The sequence below is a fragment of the Rhinopithecus bieti genome, unplaced genomic scaffold (genome assembly GCF_001698545.2).
Source record: "Rhinopithecus bieti isolate Rb0 unplaced genomic scaffold, ASM169854v2 scaffold_31527, whole genome shotgun sequence".
In the NCBI taxonomy this organism is placed as follows: domain Eukaryota; kingdom Metazoa; phylum Chordata; class Mammalia; order Primates; family Cercopithecidae; genus Rhinopithecus; species Rhinopithecus bieti.
In genome coordinates, this window is record NW_016813959.1 from 1,656,799 (window position 1) to 1,673,866 (window position 17,068).

Sequence of the window (17,068 nt, forward strand, 5' to 3'; positions counted from 1 at the left end):
GTAGGGTAATTTTTTTTTTTTTTTTTTTTTTGAGACAGAGACTCTCTGCATCACCCAGGTTGGAGTGCAGTGGCGTGATCTTGGCTCACTGCAACCTCTGCCTCCCAACCTCAAGCGATTCTTATGCCTCAGCCTCTCCAGTAGCTGACGACAGGCATGTGCCACCACACCTGCCTGGTTTTTGTATTTTCAGTAGAGATGGGGCTTCACCATGTTGGCCAGGCTAGTCTCGAACTCCTGGCCTCAAGTGATCCGCCCGCCTCGGCCTCCCAAAGTGCTGGGATTACGGGCATGAATCACCACACCCAGCCAAGATATTTATATTATTAAGCAATTGGTAAGGGTTGAGGGGGGCAAGTTCCAAACAGCTCACTACTTGATAGCTGCAAATGATATACAGTAGGAATTCTAATTAATACCATCATAATTTTCCTCTCCCTCTAGACATAGAAAAAATCAAGTTCTCAAAAGCCAAACATCAATCTTTTTTTTTTTTTTTTTTTGAGACGGAGTCTCACTCTGTCGCCCAGGCTGGAGTGCAGTGGCCAGATCTCAGCTCACTGCAAGCTCCGCCTCCCGGGTTCCCGCCATTCTCCTGCCTCAGCCTCCCGAGTAGCTGGGACTACAGGCACCCGCCACCTCGCCCAGCTAGTTTTTTTGTATTTTTTAGTAGGGACAGGGTTTCACCATGTTAGCCAGGCTGGTCTCGAACTCCTGACCTCGTGATCTGCCCGTCTCGGCCTCCCAAAGTGCTGGGATTACAGGCTTGAGCCACCGCGCCAGGCCCAACATCAATCTTTTAACCCACCTGACCTCTTCACTCCCTACTAGTGTCATCAGTGGGGGCTCTTGTCCCCACATTTGCTGTAGCTACTATAAGAACATGTTAAAAGATTCTTTACCCATACTCTTCCGGGTTATCCCTCCACTCTTCCAGACACATGTGATAGGTAGGAAGTAAATAGGAAGGAAGAAAAGGAAAGAAAAAAGGGAGAGGCATAAATGGTAATGAGTCAAATAACAGAGAAGACTTTCTTCCTAGTCCTACCTTTTCCCTTTCTTTATATAGTAGAATGAAAACATAAGGCAAAAATATATAGTAAGTGATATTTCCTCAAGTTATAATTTGGCCTTGCATTTACTTACTGATGTCTATAAGGGTACATAGATCTCTTCCTCCTTTCCACAGACCATACATCATAAAAGTAGGTATGGGCTTTATATTAGGCTGTCTCCTCCACTTCAAAACTCTCCTTTCATTCTTTAAAGTAAAAATTACAGTTGAAGTGATAAACTCTGTCTAGATTTGAAGTCGGATATGCTAAATAGACCATAAGAAGGAAATACGTGATTTGAGGAACTCATCCTGTCTGGTGATAAGTGCAATGAGAACCATACAGTCTAATTCTCACAATTTTATCTCTATTCTTAGGAGGAACAATCCAATGCTAATCTATCTAAATTCCGCAAACTCCAGCACGAGTTGGAGGAGGCCGAGGAACGGGCTGACATTGCTGAGTCCCAGGTCAACAAATTGCGAGTGAAGAGCCGAGAGGTTCACACAAAAATCAATGCAGAGTAAACACACCTGCCTGATGCTATCAACTGGCTGAAGAAAGGCACAAAATGTGCTGTTTTTGGTCACTTGCTTTATGATGTTTATTTTCCTCTTAAAGCTGAATAAATAAAAACTACAGTAAATGTATACATTAAACCGGACTTTCATTTTTTCACTTACAAAGCTATTTATGCTCACAGTTCTCACCTAGCTACTAATCTCTTAATATTATATATGGCTTGGCAGAGTATTCAATATTTCATGCCTTCAGCACCACCCGACAGTCCCTTTCCCACCTCTTCACCCCCCCAACACACACACAAATACCTTTTGCTGAGCTCGTTGTTATTACGTCTCTCTAGATTGCTACAAATTACTAAGAAAAACACTCCCTGAGGCTGCCCTCCATATGGGGCCATTCATTTACTCCACAAACAGATACTGAGCATTTACTATGTGCATCAATACAATAAATCAATAAATAGTGCCAGGCACTGTTTAAGTTCTGTGGGTATGGCAGTGAACAAAATACAGTTTCTGCTTGCTAAGACTTATATTCCACAAGGAAAGAAAAGCAATAAATAAATTCATAAGTATGTAATGAGCCAGATGACAAGTACTAATGGGAAATTAAAAAGTAAGAGATGCCGGGCGCGGTGGCTCACGCCTGTAATCCCAGCACTTTGGGAGGCCGAGGCGGGCGGATCACAAGGTCAGGAGATCGAGACCACGGTGAAACCCCGTCTCTACTAAAATATAAAAAATTAGCCGGGCGCGGTGGCGGGCGCCTGTAGTCCCAGCTACTCAGGAGGCTGAGGCAGGAGAATGGCGTGAACCTGGGAGGCTGAGCTTGCAGTGAGCCGAGATCGCGCCACTGCACTCCAGCCTGGGCGACAGAGCGAGACTCTGTCTCAAAAAATTATAATAAATAAAAATAAAAAAATAGTAAGAGAGACGCATTTACTATTTCATAGAGAGTAGTCAAGGAAGGCGTCTCTGGTAAGAAGACATTTGAACAGTGACCCAAAGGAGGTAAGAGAGTAAACCAAGTGAGTATATGGGCGCACAGCACATCCAGGCAGAGAACGACAGAAAATGCAAAGGCCCTAAGGCAAGGGAAGGTAGGGAATGTTAGAGGGGCAGGGAGGAGGCCAAGCAGGGCAGGAAGAGAATGAGCAAGATGAGATAGTTAAGGCATAAGAGAGGAACAAAGAGGCCAGATCATGTAGAGCCCCTTGGCCACTCTAAGGACTTTTGCCTTTATTCGGGGTGAAGTGGGAAAGCTTTGGAGGATTTTGAGCAGGGTGATATTAACATACATTTTAAAATAATCACTCCGGCTACTGTGTTGAGAATAAACTAAGGGAGCAAAGATAGACACTGGGAAACTAGTTAGGAGCCTACTGAAAAACAAAGGATAAAAGATGACAGTGGCAATTGGGTGCAGTGGCTCACGCCTGGAATCCTAACACTTTGGGAGGTTGAAGTGGGCAGATCACTTGAGCTCAAGAGTTCGAGACCAGCCTGAGCAACATGGCAAAACCCCATCTCTACTAAAAATAGAAAAAAAGAAAAAAATTAGCAGGGCATAGTGGCATATGCCTGTAGTCCCAGCTACTGGGGAGGCTGAGGCGGGAGAATCACCTGAGCCCGGGAAGTCAAGGCTACAATAAACCAAGATCGCAACACTGCACTCCAGCCTGGGAGACAGAGTGAGACCCTGTCTCAAAACAAAAACAAAAACAAAAAATAAACAAAAAAAATTAACAACAACAATAAAAAACTATGACAGTGGCTTAGGGCAGAAAAATAACATCGGGAGACAAAGAGAAGTGGATGGATTCCAGATTTATTGAAGATAGCTAGCGTTCATAGTATTGTCAGATAGATTGGATGAGGGACAGAGTGAAAGAATGAACTTATGAAACAGGGACAGAAAATAAGACAAAAAAAAAAAAAGGCTTGATGGAGTAGAACAGACGTGTTTGGCCTCCAGAAAGAGGAAGCAGCAGAACAAAAATGCAATCTGGACAAAGACTGTACTTTATGCACTCCTTCTACCTTCTAACGTTTAGTGTCCCCCAACCTCTAAACCCCTATCGGCCTCAATCTTTTACAGTATAAATTGTGTAGACCACAATCTCAAATGTGTCTAATAACAAAAGTTTAAAACAAAAAAGAGAAAAAAAATTTAAATTATCTCCAAAAACAAAATTTTGGATCAAAGAGGAAATCAAAACTATAATCATAAGAACATCTAGAAAGAAACAGAAGAAGAAATCTTTGTGACCTCAGCTTAGGCAAAGATGTCTTAGATATGACACCAAACATATAGGCCACAAAAGAAAAAATTGATCAATTGTACATCATCAAAATTTAAAGCTTCTGCTCTTTGAAAAACACTGTTATAAAGAGAATGAAAAGACAAGTCACAGACTGAAAGTATTTACAACTTATATCCGTGACAAAAGATTTATATTCAGAATATAGGAACAAATCTAAAAATCCAGTGAAAAGAAAACAACCTAAACTTTAAAAGGCAAAAGGTTTGGACAAACATTTCACTAAACATACAGATGATAAAAAGGCATCTGAAAAAACATTCAACATCAGAGTCATGAGAAAAATATCAATAAAAAACAGTAAGTTACCGCAACACATTTACTACAATGACTTAAAGACCAAAGTGTTGGCCAAGAGTCATAAAATAAAATGTTACAATGACTTAGGAAAGCAGTTTGGCAACTTCTTAAAAAGTTAACAAATTATCTGTATGATCTAGTCATATCTCTTCCCAGGTATTTACCAAAGAGAAATGAAAGCATATGTCCAAATGAAAACTTGTACACAAATGTTTATGGCACATTTATTTGTAATTGGAGCAAAAACCAAAAAGAAGAACCAATATATCCATCAACGAATGGGTAAACAAATTATGGTATATCCATACAATGAAATACTACTCAGCAATAAAAAGAAACTATTAACACAAAAAAGAATGAATCTCAAGATAATTATGTTGACTGAAAGCAGCAGCCTCTCCAAAAAGTACATACTATGTGATTCTATTTATATAAAATTCTAAAAAATGAAAACTACAGTGATAGAAAGTGGACCAGCAGTTGGCTAGTGATGCAGAGGGAGGGTTTGTAGGGGGCACAAAGAAAGAGTGGCAGGGATTACAAGGGAGCAGGAAGAAATTTGGAGGGTTGATGAACATGTTCATTATCTCGATTGAGATGATGGTTTCACAGGCATCTAAATATGTCAAAACCTATCAAATTGTGCACTTTAAGTATGTGTGGTTTTAAATGTCAATTATACCTCCATAAATTTAAAATTCTGCATTAGGGGAAATACCACAATTACAGCACTCTGGGAAAATAACTAGTAATTAGAATACTATATGCCAAACTTTAAAGCCAGAGTTATACTTTTTCACAGAAATTGCATTAAGCCTGTTTATCAGTTTGTTGACATATTCACTATGCTGAGCCTTCCAATTCTTGACTACAGTCTGTTTCATTTATTTAGATCTTCTCTAATTTCTTTCATCAGTGTTTGGTAATTTTCAGCATACAAGCCCTATACACATTTTGTTCGATGTATGTCTAACTTTTTTCTTTTTTTTTAAGTGACTATAAATGGCATATTTCTAATTTCGCTGTCTACATGTTCACTGCTAGCATACAGAAAAACAATTGATTTTTTCCTATGTTTATCCTGCATCTTGAAACCTTAGTGAACTCTCTTATTAGTTCTGAAGGTTTTGTAGATTCCTTGAGATTTTCCACATAGAAAATCATGCCATCTGGAAAAACAATGATTTAAAGCAAATCTAAATTAAAATGAGGTCCAAAATTTCAGAGTAAATTGTGAACTAGGGTTTGATTTTCAAAATAAAACCAAAAATATTGAAATACATTTATTTTCTGTTGTACTTCCTTTTTTTTTTTTTTATGCAGTCTCGCTCTGTTGCCAGGCTGGAGTAGTGCAGTGGCACAACCTCAGCTCGCTGCAACCTCCACCTCCTGGGTTCAAGTGATTCTCCTGCCTCAGCCTCCTGAGGAGCTGGGACTACAGGCATGCACCACCATGCCCAGCTATTTTTTGTATTTTTAGTAGAGATGGGGTTTCACCATGTTAGCCAGGATGGTCTCGATCTCTTGAGTTCATGATCCGCCTGCCTCAGCCTCCCAAAGTGCTGGGATTACAGACGTGAGCCACCACACCCAGCCTTCTGTTGTATTTCTTAAGATTAGGTCATAATTGCACCTCTGCTATTCTTAGAACAAAGAACAAATAGATGTTGCAGTTGGGATGAAAGGGACAGATTTCTCACAGTCATATGTGATAACATAATATGACATCCTTTAAGTTTTGCAATGCAACAATAAAGTACACCCTTTTTCACAAAAATGCAGGACTTCTTCAATATTTTAAGACCCTTCCTAATCCTTTGATCCTGAATTCATTCTCGTGAAACATCTACTGGGTCATCATTTTTGTCCATTTTCAGTTCTTCAGTTGTTAACTAGTTCAACACTGTTGAATCCACGCTGGTCAATGGCTTTGCAAAATTCAAGCCAATTTCTTTTACTACTTTCATTAACTTCACTAAATTCTGCAAATGTTGTTGCAAGATTTCTCATTTTACTTTGCATTCAACTTAAATTGATTGTTGCATATTTACAACATCTAATGATCAATAAGATCATTAGTGAATACTTTTTGTTTTCCTATGCAATATCATTACTGCAAAGGCTCCAATAACAGGGACTCCACTACTGTAAACTGAAAACCATCTTTAGGCCTTGCCTAGAAATTCTATTCTGTAAATTTAATAATTAAAGATATGCATAAGTATTTATGTACACACATATTTACCAGAATGTTTTAAAGAACAGAAATTTAGAGCATCCTAAATGCCCAATAATAGAAAATTTGTCATATGAATTATGTTATCTTCAAAGCATGGCACACTATGTAACTATTAAAAATCATAATCCAAAAGAATAGTTAATATCATGAGAAAAATTATAAAATATGTTCTAAAAGCAGAATACAAAACAGTGCTTGCAGACTGATATCTCAATTGTGTATGTGTTTAAGAATACATAAAAATTGGCCAGGTGCGGTGGCACACACCTGTAATCCCAGCACCTTGGGAGGCCAAGGTGGGCAGATCATGAGGTCAAGAGATTGATACCATCCTGGCCAACATGGTGAAACCCCATTTCTACTAAAAAATACAAAAGTTAGCTGGTGGTGGTGTGGTGGTGCGTGCCTGTAGTCCCAGCTACAGGGGAGGCTGGGGCAGAAGAAACACTTGAACCCAGAAGGTGGAGGTTGCAGTGAGCCAAGATCACGCCATTGCACTCCAGCCTAGTGACAGAGTGAGACTCCATCTCAAACAAACAAGAATACATAAAAACATGGAAAAAAAATGTGAAATTGAAAAATTTACGTAGAGATGACTTCCATGCTAAAATTTTAGGTACGACTTAAAATTTTCCTTCAGTATGTTTGATTATATTTTCCATGTGTGTACTATTTTGGAATTCTTTTAAAGGCTCATGTTTTTAAAATAAATAAAAGTAACCTGCCCCTTAAGATTTCATATCCACTTCTCATCAAAGACATGGATATAACTGACAACAGTAAGGTGAAGAGAGGGTCATTTGATGGATGAGACTATTAGCACAGCTGCTAAAAGCTGTTGCCTGTCATCCAAGCTCTCTGTAAGGATTAACATTCCAGGACTGACACAGAGCAGCTGTCAGTAAGCAAACTTAAATTCTGCCTCCTGGCTGTGGCAGAGGTTTGGGCACATGTTCCACATATCAGTGTCCCTAGGAACCTTCACCGCAGACTCCAACGGTCACATTTTCCAAAGCGAGAAGCTGAAGAATCAGCCGTGGGCAGATGGAAAGAACCTTGCTTAAGGATGGAATTTGCCAGCCTGATTCCTCCCTCCTAGTTTCAAGGGTCACTAAGATGCTGCTTCCGGAGGCCGCAAGGAAAAAGAAAGCCTCTCCATGGTGAAGGAGAAAAACATCTCCCCTGAGGAACACACCCAAAACAGGGCTTCTTTTAGATTTCAATAGCCTGACCTTCACAAGAGGGCAGATTATTTTCTCAGCTCCTCACAGAAACTATGGCTTGTGGCTTTCTCGGGGAAACTGAGGTACAGAGCAATGTGAAGGCTCAAATTATAAGAAATTACGTTTAAAACATGGATGGGAAAGGTAGTACCTTCTGAGCAACGAAATCATCACTTTTTCCACTATTTGGAAAAATAATTCAATTGGTACCCACAGATTTGAGTATCTGAACTTGACTTTATGTAAGAATATATGTGTGGCCGGGCGCGGTGGCTCACGCCTGTAATCCCAGCATTTTGGGAAGATGAGGCGGGTGGATCACCTGAGGTCAGGAGTTTGAGACCAGCCTGGCCAACATGGCGAAACCCCGTCCCTACTAAAAGTACAAAAATTAGCCGGGCGTGGTGGCGGGTTCCTGTGACCTCACCTACTCAAGAGGCTGAGGCAGGAGAATCACTTGAACTCGGGTGGTGGAGGTTGCAGTGAACCAAGATCGTGCCACAGCATGCCAGCCTGGCGACAAGCGTGCTACTCCGTCTCAAAAAAAAAAAAAAAAAAAAAAAAAAAAAAAAAAAAAAAAGAATATGTATGTGTACAACATAATAATATGGCTCTGCATGCACTGAAAAATTTCAAATGGGCTTTGGTGACAAGAATTTTAAATTTTCTGTCTGGCCCAGTCAGCCATGGGTCTTACCCTCAAATGCCCTCTCCACACTCAATTTCATACCCTCCCCACCACACAGTCCTTCACGGATTTACTGTCTGGAAATACACAGCGCAAATAAATCGCCGGGAAGAACAAGGTCCTGCTCACTCGCAAACTCTCAAATGCACACTTACTGGCCAGGTCCCAGTGTGGCCTCCAGGGCTGCCCCAGCCATGGCGAGAGTCACTTCTGGCCTTTCCTTCCCGCAGACTGGCCCCTCCCATGATGCCCCGGGACGCACCGGAAGTGACTCTCCTCCTCTCTGGACGATTGGAAACATCATTTCTCTCCTGTAGTACTGGGGTGTCTCCTTCAAAGCACACTGCTCCTGCCTCCTTTTTCTTCTTCTTCTTTTTTTTTTTTTGAGACAGTTTCGCTCTTGTTGCCCAGGCTGGAGTGCAATGGTGCGATCTCGACTCACCGCAACCTCCGCCTTCCTATTTAAGCTGGGATTACAGGCATGCGCCACCATGCTCGGCTAATTTTTGTATTTTTAGTAGAGGCGGCGTTTCTCCATGTTGGTCGGCTGGTCTCGATCTCCCTGCCTCAGGTGATCCGCCCGCCTCAGCCTCCCAAACTGCTGGATTACAGGCGTGAGCCCCCGCGCCCGGCCCACTGCTGCGGTCTTTTGACGCGTTATCAGCGCTTTGACCCACTCCCTCCCTCTCCACAACTAGATCACAGTTGTTGAGAAAACAAACTTTCTCCTCAGTTCCTGGAAAAATGTCTTCATTAGCCTTGTGTTGAATGAAGAGCAGACATTCAATAAATTTCGTTGGACAGAATGAACCACTATTGAGTAGAAAAAGAGCAAATAACAGATCCAACGCTCAGCACAGACAAAGGAGGAACAACACAGCCTTTATAACAACAGCTGACATTTGAAACCCGAAATCCTTACCTTAATTTCCAAGGCTCTAAACCATCTGCTCTTGCCTACCTCTGCCACTACATTCCCTACTGCTGGTTCACTCTGCTCTACTGGCCTACCATCTCCCAGAGCGTATGCATTTGTTTCCTCTGCCTGAGGTACTGTCGCCCTTTGATATTTTCACGGCTTACTCATTCACTTCACTAGGTGTCTGCTCAAATATCGCCTCTTCAGAGAAACTTTCCCTGTTCAATCTGTTTAGACCCCACACAGCCACTGCTTCCTTATCCTGCTTTTCTTTCTTTCAGAGCGTTTATCATTAATTGATATATCTGTTTGTGACTTTTATTTTGTTCTTCAGTACTTAAAATCCTCCCAGCATATAGTAAGCTTTCAGTGAATATTTAATGAATGAATGCGTGTTCACCATGTTGCTTGCTCTCTGCTAAGCCCTGTGTATGTATTACAGCCTTGCAATTAACAGTTCCAGGTGGGAATTTCATCATCATTTTAGCTTGGATCATTCTAGGAGATGTCAAACTGATTCCATCTATCCTTGTCTTGGTCAGGCTTGTCTTGTCAGGAGGTTGCAGTAAGCCGAGATCACGCCATTACTCTCCCGCCTAGCGACAGAGCGAGACCCTGTCTCAAACAAACAAACAAAAAAGAATACATAAAAACACGGAAAATGTGAAAGGATTTAAACCAAAATTTAGGTAGAGATTTTGAGGGCTTTGCCGTGATACCCCCAAACAACCTATCAGGTATAGTGATGGATTTACCACCCCTTGGGTGTCAGGACACCCAAGACAGTCCTGGTTTTAAAACGGAAAGTCTCAACAACTCCCTTAGCCCCAAACAAACTGGCATGGTTGGTCACCTACTTTCAGGTATCCAGGTTCCTATCTTCCCTGTTTTGTTTTACTGCTATGTGGGGAGGAATAAATCTACACAGAAAATTGGCTACATAGAGTGGGTAGAATGACAGGACTAAAAAGACAGTGGACAGGCTTTGGTAGCTGGTGGGCCTCACCAAACAGCAACATCAAAGACACGAACAACATTGAGGGCATTGACTTGGCTCCCAAAGCCCTCTGCCACTGGCAGTGGTTGGTGCGTTTACCAGAGAAAGCTCATGTTTTTCAAAATCACAGGGTCCTCTGTTGACATAGCCTCAATCACTCTCCCCTTTCCCAAACTATCATGTGGCATCCAAATAGTACCCTGCCATGCATTCATTAATTCACTTAATTGCCACAAGAACCTCCTGAGTTAGTTATTGTTATCGTTCCCATTCTACAGGTGAGAAAAATGAGGCTGAGAAAGGTTAAGTAACTTGCCCAAATTCAAGTAGCTTAAATGGTGAAGTCAGAGTTTGAGACCTAGCATTCTGATTGTCAAGGTCCATCCTTAGTTACTGGATTATTGTGTGGATTTTAATGATGTAAGTACATACTTTTACTGTGTCCAACAAGCTTTTTTAGGACACATTGTTTAAGACCTAAATGGTAGTAGTTAAAAGTAATCAGTCATGCTTTCCTTAGCTCTAATGAGGTTTTAAGCAGCTGAAGTAACCAAAACACACTAAACAGACCCCAAAAAGGGGAGATAGGAAGCAAACAGCAGGAGATCCTAACTTTCACAGACATGAGTCAAAGCTATGAAGCCAGGCTGGAAAGTCTCCAATTTACTGAACAGACCTAGCTGGTAGGATTTCTTCTCTGAACACAATGTTCTCAGGTCATCCACACGATCTCTTCATGTTATTTTCAGTGAAGGATGTCTAGTTTATGTGTAATTCTGAGAAGCATGTATAATTCTGAGAGCATTAGTGTCTTACAGGATCTTGTAAAGCCAGAAGCAGCTGTCTTCAAGTGAAAATACAAACTGGACTTGGAGTCAAAAGATGTTTGTTTTAGCTCTCACTCTGCCACTTATTAGCCATATGATTAGTCACTTGTCCTCACCAAGCCTCAGTTTTCCCACCTACAAAACTGTGATAAGCCTTTCTTCTCATTGACATTTAATAATCAATTTAAATCATGCTTTTGATAACCCCTATGAACTTTTTGATTTGCACATTTTCAGTATATAAATACTAGAAGTGAAGAAGTTTATATATTCTATTTGAAAGAGTTCTAAACTTGCTCTGTTGAGTTTGAGAGTAAGATGGAAAGGGGTCTAATTTTATGCTTAGCATGAATTAGATAACCTGTGTAGAATCTCAATTTCTGATTCTGTAAGGCAGGAGTTACTTTAGACAATACTGAAAGGCTCCTTTAGTTCCAGAATCTATATTGTCATTCAAATCTTTAGTTAGGCAATTCAAATATGAATGGGGGCCATTCACCAATGTGCCTGCCCTGTGACTTTCACCCAGAAATTTATATTCCTGGCTGGAAAACTTCCTGCTGCTTTTTGAAATTTCATCTGTTACATAAGCCCTGAGATAGCCTGAGTTGTGAGGGATGAGGTATGATCCCACTATTAGCACAATTAATTGCCCTTTCTTCTCAAGTAGCCCTCTGAAGAGTGACCTCAGTCACACTTTTTTTTCCTAGTCTTATTCGGCCTTGCTACTGCCTCCTTCTTCCCACTGCGCTATCCACATTGACATTTCCTCTGAATGCATCTTAAATAGTGATTTGTGAAGAGATTTGTCCCAAGGAAAATCAGTAAAACTTTTTCCTCCTCCTTAACACCTGCTCATTCCTTAATCCCTTGCTGCCACCCCCACCATCCTGCTGACATTGCTGTCAGGATCATCTCCCTGGCCAATCCAATGCCCTGTTCCTGGTCCTGTCTTTCTCCAGCTTCTCTATGGCGCTCTTCATGACAGCCTCTCTCTTGAAAATATCACCTCCTTTGACTTATTTTGACACTAATAATAAAGTTACCTTCACTTTAGACAAAATGATTTTGTAATAAGACTGAAGAAAATTTCCAGTCATAGAACTCTCAGGTTTGAGAGAGGTGGGCTGATAGTGTGGGGTGGGAGCTGTGGACTTGGGGGGAATAGTGATGAAATAGAGATGATGAGACCCGAAAACAAGGAGTCTCTCAGAGGTGATGGATATGACTATTACCTTGATTATGGTATATGCGTATGTCCAGACTCATCAAATTGTGTGCTTAAATGTGTACAGCTTTTTGTATATCAATTATGCTTCAATACAACTGTAAAAAAAAGAAAGAGAAAGATGAGCCCCTTTCCCCCTGAAAAAGGGCCTATGTGAGTAAAACTAGGTGGCGACCAAACTTGTTTCTGAAGATGAAAGTGGTCTTCTTTATTCCATGACTTTTATGTTGCTGAGTAACCAGATGAGTAGAAATCCATGTCTATGGCAAAGCTAAATGATTCCACGTAATAGAGGAACAACTGAGTACCCTAGGGGTGCAGAGAAATTCCTGAAAGGAAGAAACGAAAAGACATCCAGCATCAGTGTAAAGAAAAATGGACTTTGTAGAACAGACATTTCTGATAGAAACAGATAATTTATTCTGAGGTATGTAATATAATCCTCTTCTCTGTCTCCCCTACAAAATCTTCTGTAAATTCTGCATTGCTCATTTAGATTTTTGGGGATGGTGGATTATATGCTGAGACTAGGTCAGGGTAGGTGGACATGAAAATATACAGTTTGGCATGGGCTAGAAGCAGACTGCACACAGAGATAGCCACATCTAGATGGCAAAGACAGGATTTCATTAGGTCCCCGCATCATCCTTGTGACTTGGGCAGAAACAGAAAAATTTTTTCTGATTTTGCAGCTGAAGGAGAAAGAACTCCAGAGTTGCTAAGAGAAGGGAGGAAGCTCACCCCAGTCAGTAAATGGCAGAAGTAAGCTGGGGACTCTCTCAGGTCTTCTGACTTCAGCAAGATCTTACTGCTTCTCACTTGGTATTTGCTTACTTGCAGAATTTTTTTTTTATTTCTTCTTTATTTTTATTTATTTTTTCCTCTTTTTCTGCTTTCATTTCCTCTCCCCATGTCCACAACACCTAGCCGTCCTGTGAGCGCTCAACTTTCACAATAGTTTCAGTTATCACCTCTAGACAAATGATATCCCCCAACACAGAGAACGACATCTCTAGCCTTGACATCTCTAGCCTTGACTAAACTTCTAACCCTTATCTGTGCCACATCATCTCACGCTCAATATGTCCAAAATCGACGCATCTTTCTCCAATTCAGTGTCTCCTCTGGACTGGTGTCACGGCCCTAGATTCCAGGCTGTAATGAGGGCTGGATGACAGGCAGGACCCTTTGACGACTCCTCGCCCCTCAAACTCGGCAGTCATCAAAGCCCTTTGGGTCTTGCCTTTAGGGGACCTTTGAGTTTTCTCTCTTTCCTTTTTTTTTTTTTTTTGATGGAGTCTCGCCCTGTTGCCCAGGCTGGAGTGCAGTGGCGCTATCTGGGCTCACTGCAAGCTCTGCCTCCTGGTCTCTCTTTCCTTTTAAACTTCATTTTTACTCTCTGTAATTGAGGCCCTCTTCATTGTACACCAATTAAAAAAAATTTTTTTTTTTGAGACAGAGTCTCGCTCTGTCACCTAGGCTGGAGTGCAGTGGCGTGATCTCCACTCACTGCAAGCTCTGCCTACCGGGTTCAGGCCATTCTCCTGCCACAGCCTCCTGAGTAGCTGGAACTACAGGCGCCCACCACCACGCCCAGCTAATTTTTTTTTTTTTTGTATTTTAGTAGAGACGGGGTTTCACTGTGTTAGCCAATATGGTCTCAATCTCCTGACCTCATGATCCACTCGTCTCAGCCTCCCAAAGTGCTGGAATTACAGGCATGAGCCACCGCACCCGGCTGATTATTTTTTATATTCAGTGTAAGTGGATGTTAATATACATTGGGTAGATTTTAATATATTGATATAATATGGGATAGGTCCTCAAAAAATAAGCCTAGAACTCACAAAGATCTTAAATAGGCCCTAATATACACTTCTTTTTTTATTTTTTTGAGATGGAGTCTTGCTCTGTCACCCAGGCTGGAGGGCAGTGTTACGAACTCAGCTCACTGCAACCTCCGTCTCCCAGGTTCAAGAGATTCTCCTGCCTCACCCTCCCAAGTAGCTGGGATTACAGGCACCTGCCACCATGCTCAGCTAATTTTTGTATTTTTAGTAGAGATGGGGTTTCACCATGTTGGCCAGGCTGGTATTGAACTCCTAACCTCAAGTGATTCGTGTACCTTAGCCTCCCAAAGTGCTGGGATTACAGGCGTGAACCACCACACTTGGTCCCTAATACACACTTCTTTTACCACCTGGGGTTTGAAAATTCACTGTTCCTGCTTTGCCTAAATGGGACAGCGTAAAAGAAAAATTACAAGCCCATGCAATGTTCTTCTCCCTGATTCTGCATGATGGACTCAGAGCCACCAGGGCTGGACTCAGAACCACCAGCCACCAGGACTGACAACCACTGCAAAAGCCACCCTGTGGTGCTGTGGCGAATTTTAACACAGATCTGAAAGTACAGGGGCATTGATGGGTGAAGTCTAAGCATCAAACAGCCTGCCTGCCCCCACGAACCATCAGAACCTGTCCCATCATCTAGGAAGTTTTAAACCAAGGTTTTTTCAATAGCCACAAAGTGCTTCTAGGCCACCAGGTTCTCTTGCCACCACTACATCATATCACCAGTTCTTGACTCATCTTCAAATACATGTGTTTGTGTGTGCATGAGTGTGCATGTGTGCGTGTGCACGTGTGTGTGTGTGTAATCTGCTCACTTTCCTGCTCACAAACCTCAAAAGGCTTCCCAGTGATCTCAGAATAATGCCTGACTCCCTCCATGGGCACTGAAAATCCATCACAAACAAGCACAGCCCACTTCTGCCTTCACGTCCGTATTACCCCCGACCCCACCCCAGTCCTGTGCCGTGGCCTGGCTTTCCCTGTTGACCTTCCTGAAATATCCTGGGAAGACTTGTTTCCAAGCCATGATCCCTCAGTTCCCTAAGCCTAGAACCTCCTTCCTGTTCCCCTCACCCAGATAAAAGGCTGCCTCCTTTAAGAGACAGGAGAGGATAGAGGAAAAGGCATGGCTTTGGAATCAGAAATCCTGGATTTCAGTTCTGGTTCAATTGCATACTAGCTGTGGGGCCTTTTATCCAATTCCTTACCCTTTTAGGCCTCAGTTTCCCCATTTAGACAGTGGGAATAATAATAATATGAATTGTATAAGCCCTTCAGCCTGGTAGAGAAAAATAAACATAGTAAAATATATAAAATAGTCATGTAAACTGAAAAGTACTAAAAGATTATTGTTATCTACAGTCACTACTCCCCTCCAGGTCTCTTCCCTCCTTCAAAATAAATAAAATGTTATTATCAATAACTATTATAACAATTCTGCTAATATTTTATATATACAACACACTTTGTGGTTTGCAAATACCTTGTACATAATTGAATCCACTGTCCACAATCCAATCAGTTAGGATAGCTTCATCTTGGGAAAATGATTTATCCTTTTCATGTCTATGCACCTCTCTTCCCATCTGCATTGTCAGCTCCTGTAGGGCAGTGATCTTCGCTCATACCCCTGTTCCCCATTCCCAGCACAGAGTCTTGTACCGAGTAGGCACTCAAATATGATGCACTTCCAAAAATGAGAGGTTACAGGCATAGGCTCTGGAGCCAGAGAGCATTTGAAACTCATTTCAGCTTCTGACTAGTTGTATGGCCTTGGGCAGGTTGCTTAAACTCTCAGTGGTTGTATAATAGGAATGATATTAGCACCTACCTCACAGGACTATTATAAAGCTTCAGTGAATCAATATGGATAAAGCCTGGCATGTGGTGAGTTGTTAAGTCTTTTTTCTTTTCTTTTCTTTTCTTTTTTTTTTTTTTTTTATTTGAGATGGAGTCCTTCTCTGTCACCTAGACTGGAGTGCAATGGCACCATCTCGGCTCACTGCAACCTCCACCTCCTGGGTTCATGCAATTCTCATGCTCAGCCTCCCAAGTAGCCAGGATGACAGGTGTGCACCACCACGCCTGGCTAATTTTATTGGCATTTTTAGTAGAGATGGGGTTTCACCATGTTGGCCAGGCTGATGTCGAACTACTGACTTCAAGTGATCCACCTGGCTTGGCCTCCCAAAGTGCTGGGAATACAGGTGTGAGCCACTGCACCCAGCCTAGTTCTTAAGTCTTAATTATTACCATTAAATGAAACTCAGAGTCTGATTCCATTGTTTTCTTATGACTTCAGGCCTTTCAACACATGAGTCAGGATGACTCCCCTACGAGTCATCTTGATTCATTTATTCACCAGAATGAACATTTACTGAGCATCTGCTACATGCAAAAGGCAGCACTTCAAATAAAAGCAACTGTGCTTATGCCTGATCATTTTCTATTGCTTTCTTCTGGGCCAGAATTTTGCTATGGATTATGTCCTTCAGCCTTCCTCTCTTGTTTTCTGGAACAGAAAATAAATAAGTTGGTGTTCCAACATCAAATCACCTAGGGAAGTTCCAGGTCTAAAAAAAAGGTATTTATATTTCTTTACTGAAAAACTTCTCACATCCCTTAATATGCTAATATTTATGATAAATCTCTAACAGGAGGGAATAGAGCTTAACACATTTCTTAAATTCATTTAACCACAGGACCATTTATTTCACAGTGACCCTCCCAATCTGCATTCTTTCAAATCTACTTTAGAAAATACTTTGTGGGGTATTTAGAAAATACTTTGTGGGGCTTGAGCCGGGCGCAGTGGCTCAAGCCTGTAATCCCAGCACTTTGGGAGGCCGAGACGGGCGGATCACGAGGTCGGGAGATCGAGACCATCCTGGCTA

The 17,068-nt window shown here is 41.7% G+C and overlaps 1 protein-coding gene across 1 annotated transcript in view; it reads left to right on the plus strand.

The window, feature by feature from the left end:
- MYH8 (myosin heavy chain 8) overlaps nt 1–1,705 on the plus strand; it is a 32,635-nt gene extending 30,930 nt beyond the window's left edge. The window contains exon 39 of the mRNA XM_017849250.1: nt 1,433–1,705. Coding sequence (XP_017704739.1) covers nt 1,433–1,582 — 150 coding nt within the window. The 3' untranslated portion in view covers nt 1,583–1,705. The remainder of the gene's footprint in view (nt 1–1,432) is intronic.
- The last annotated feature ends 15,363 nt before the right edge of the window (nt 1,706–17,068 follow it).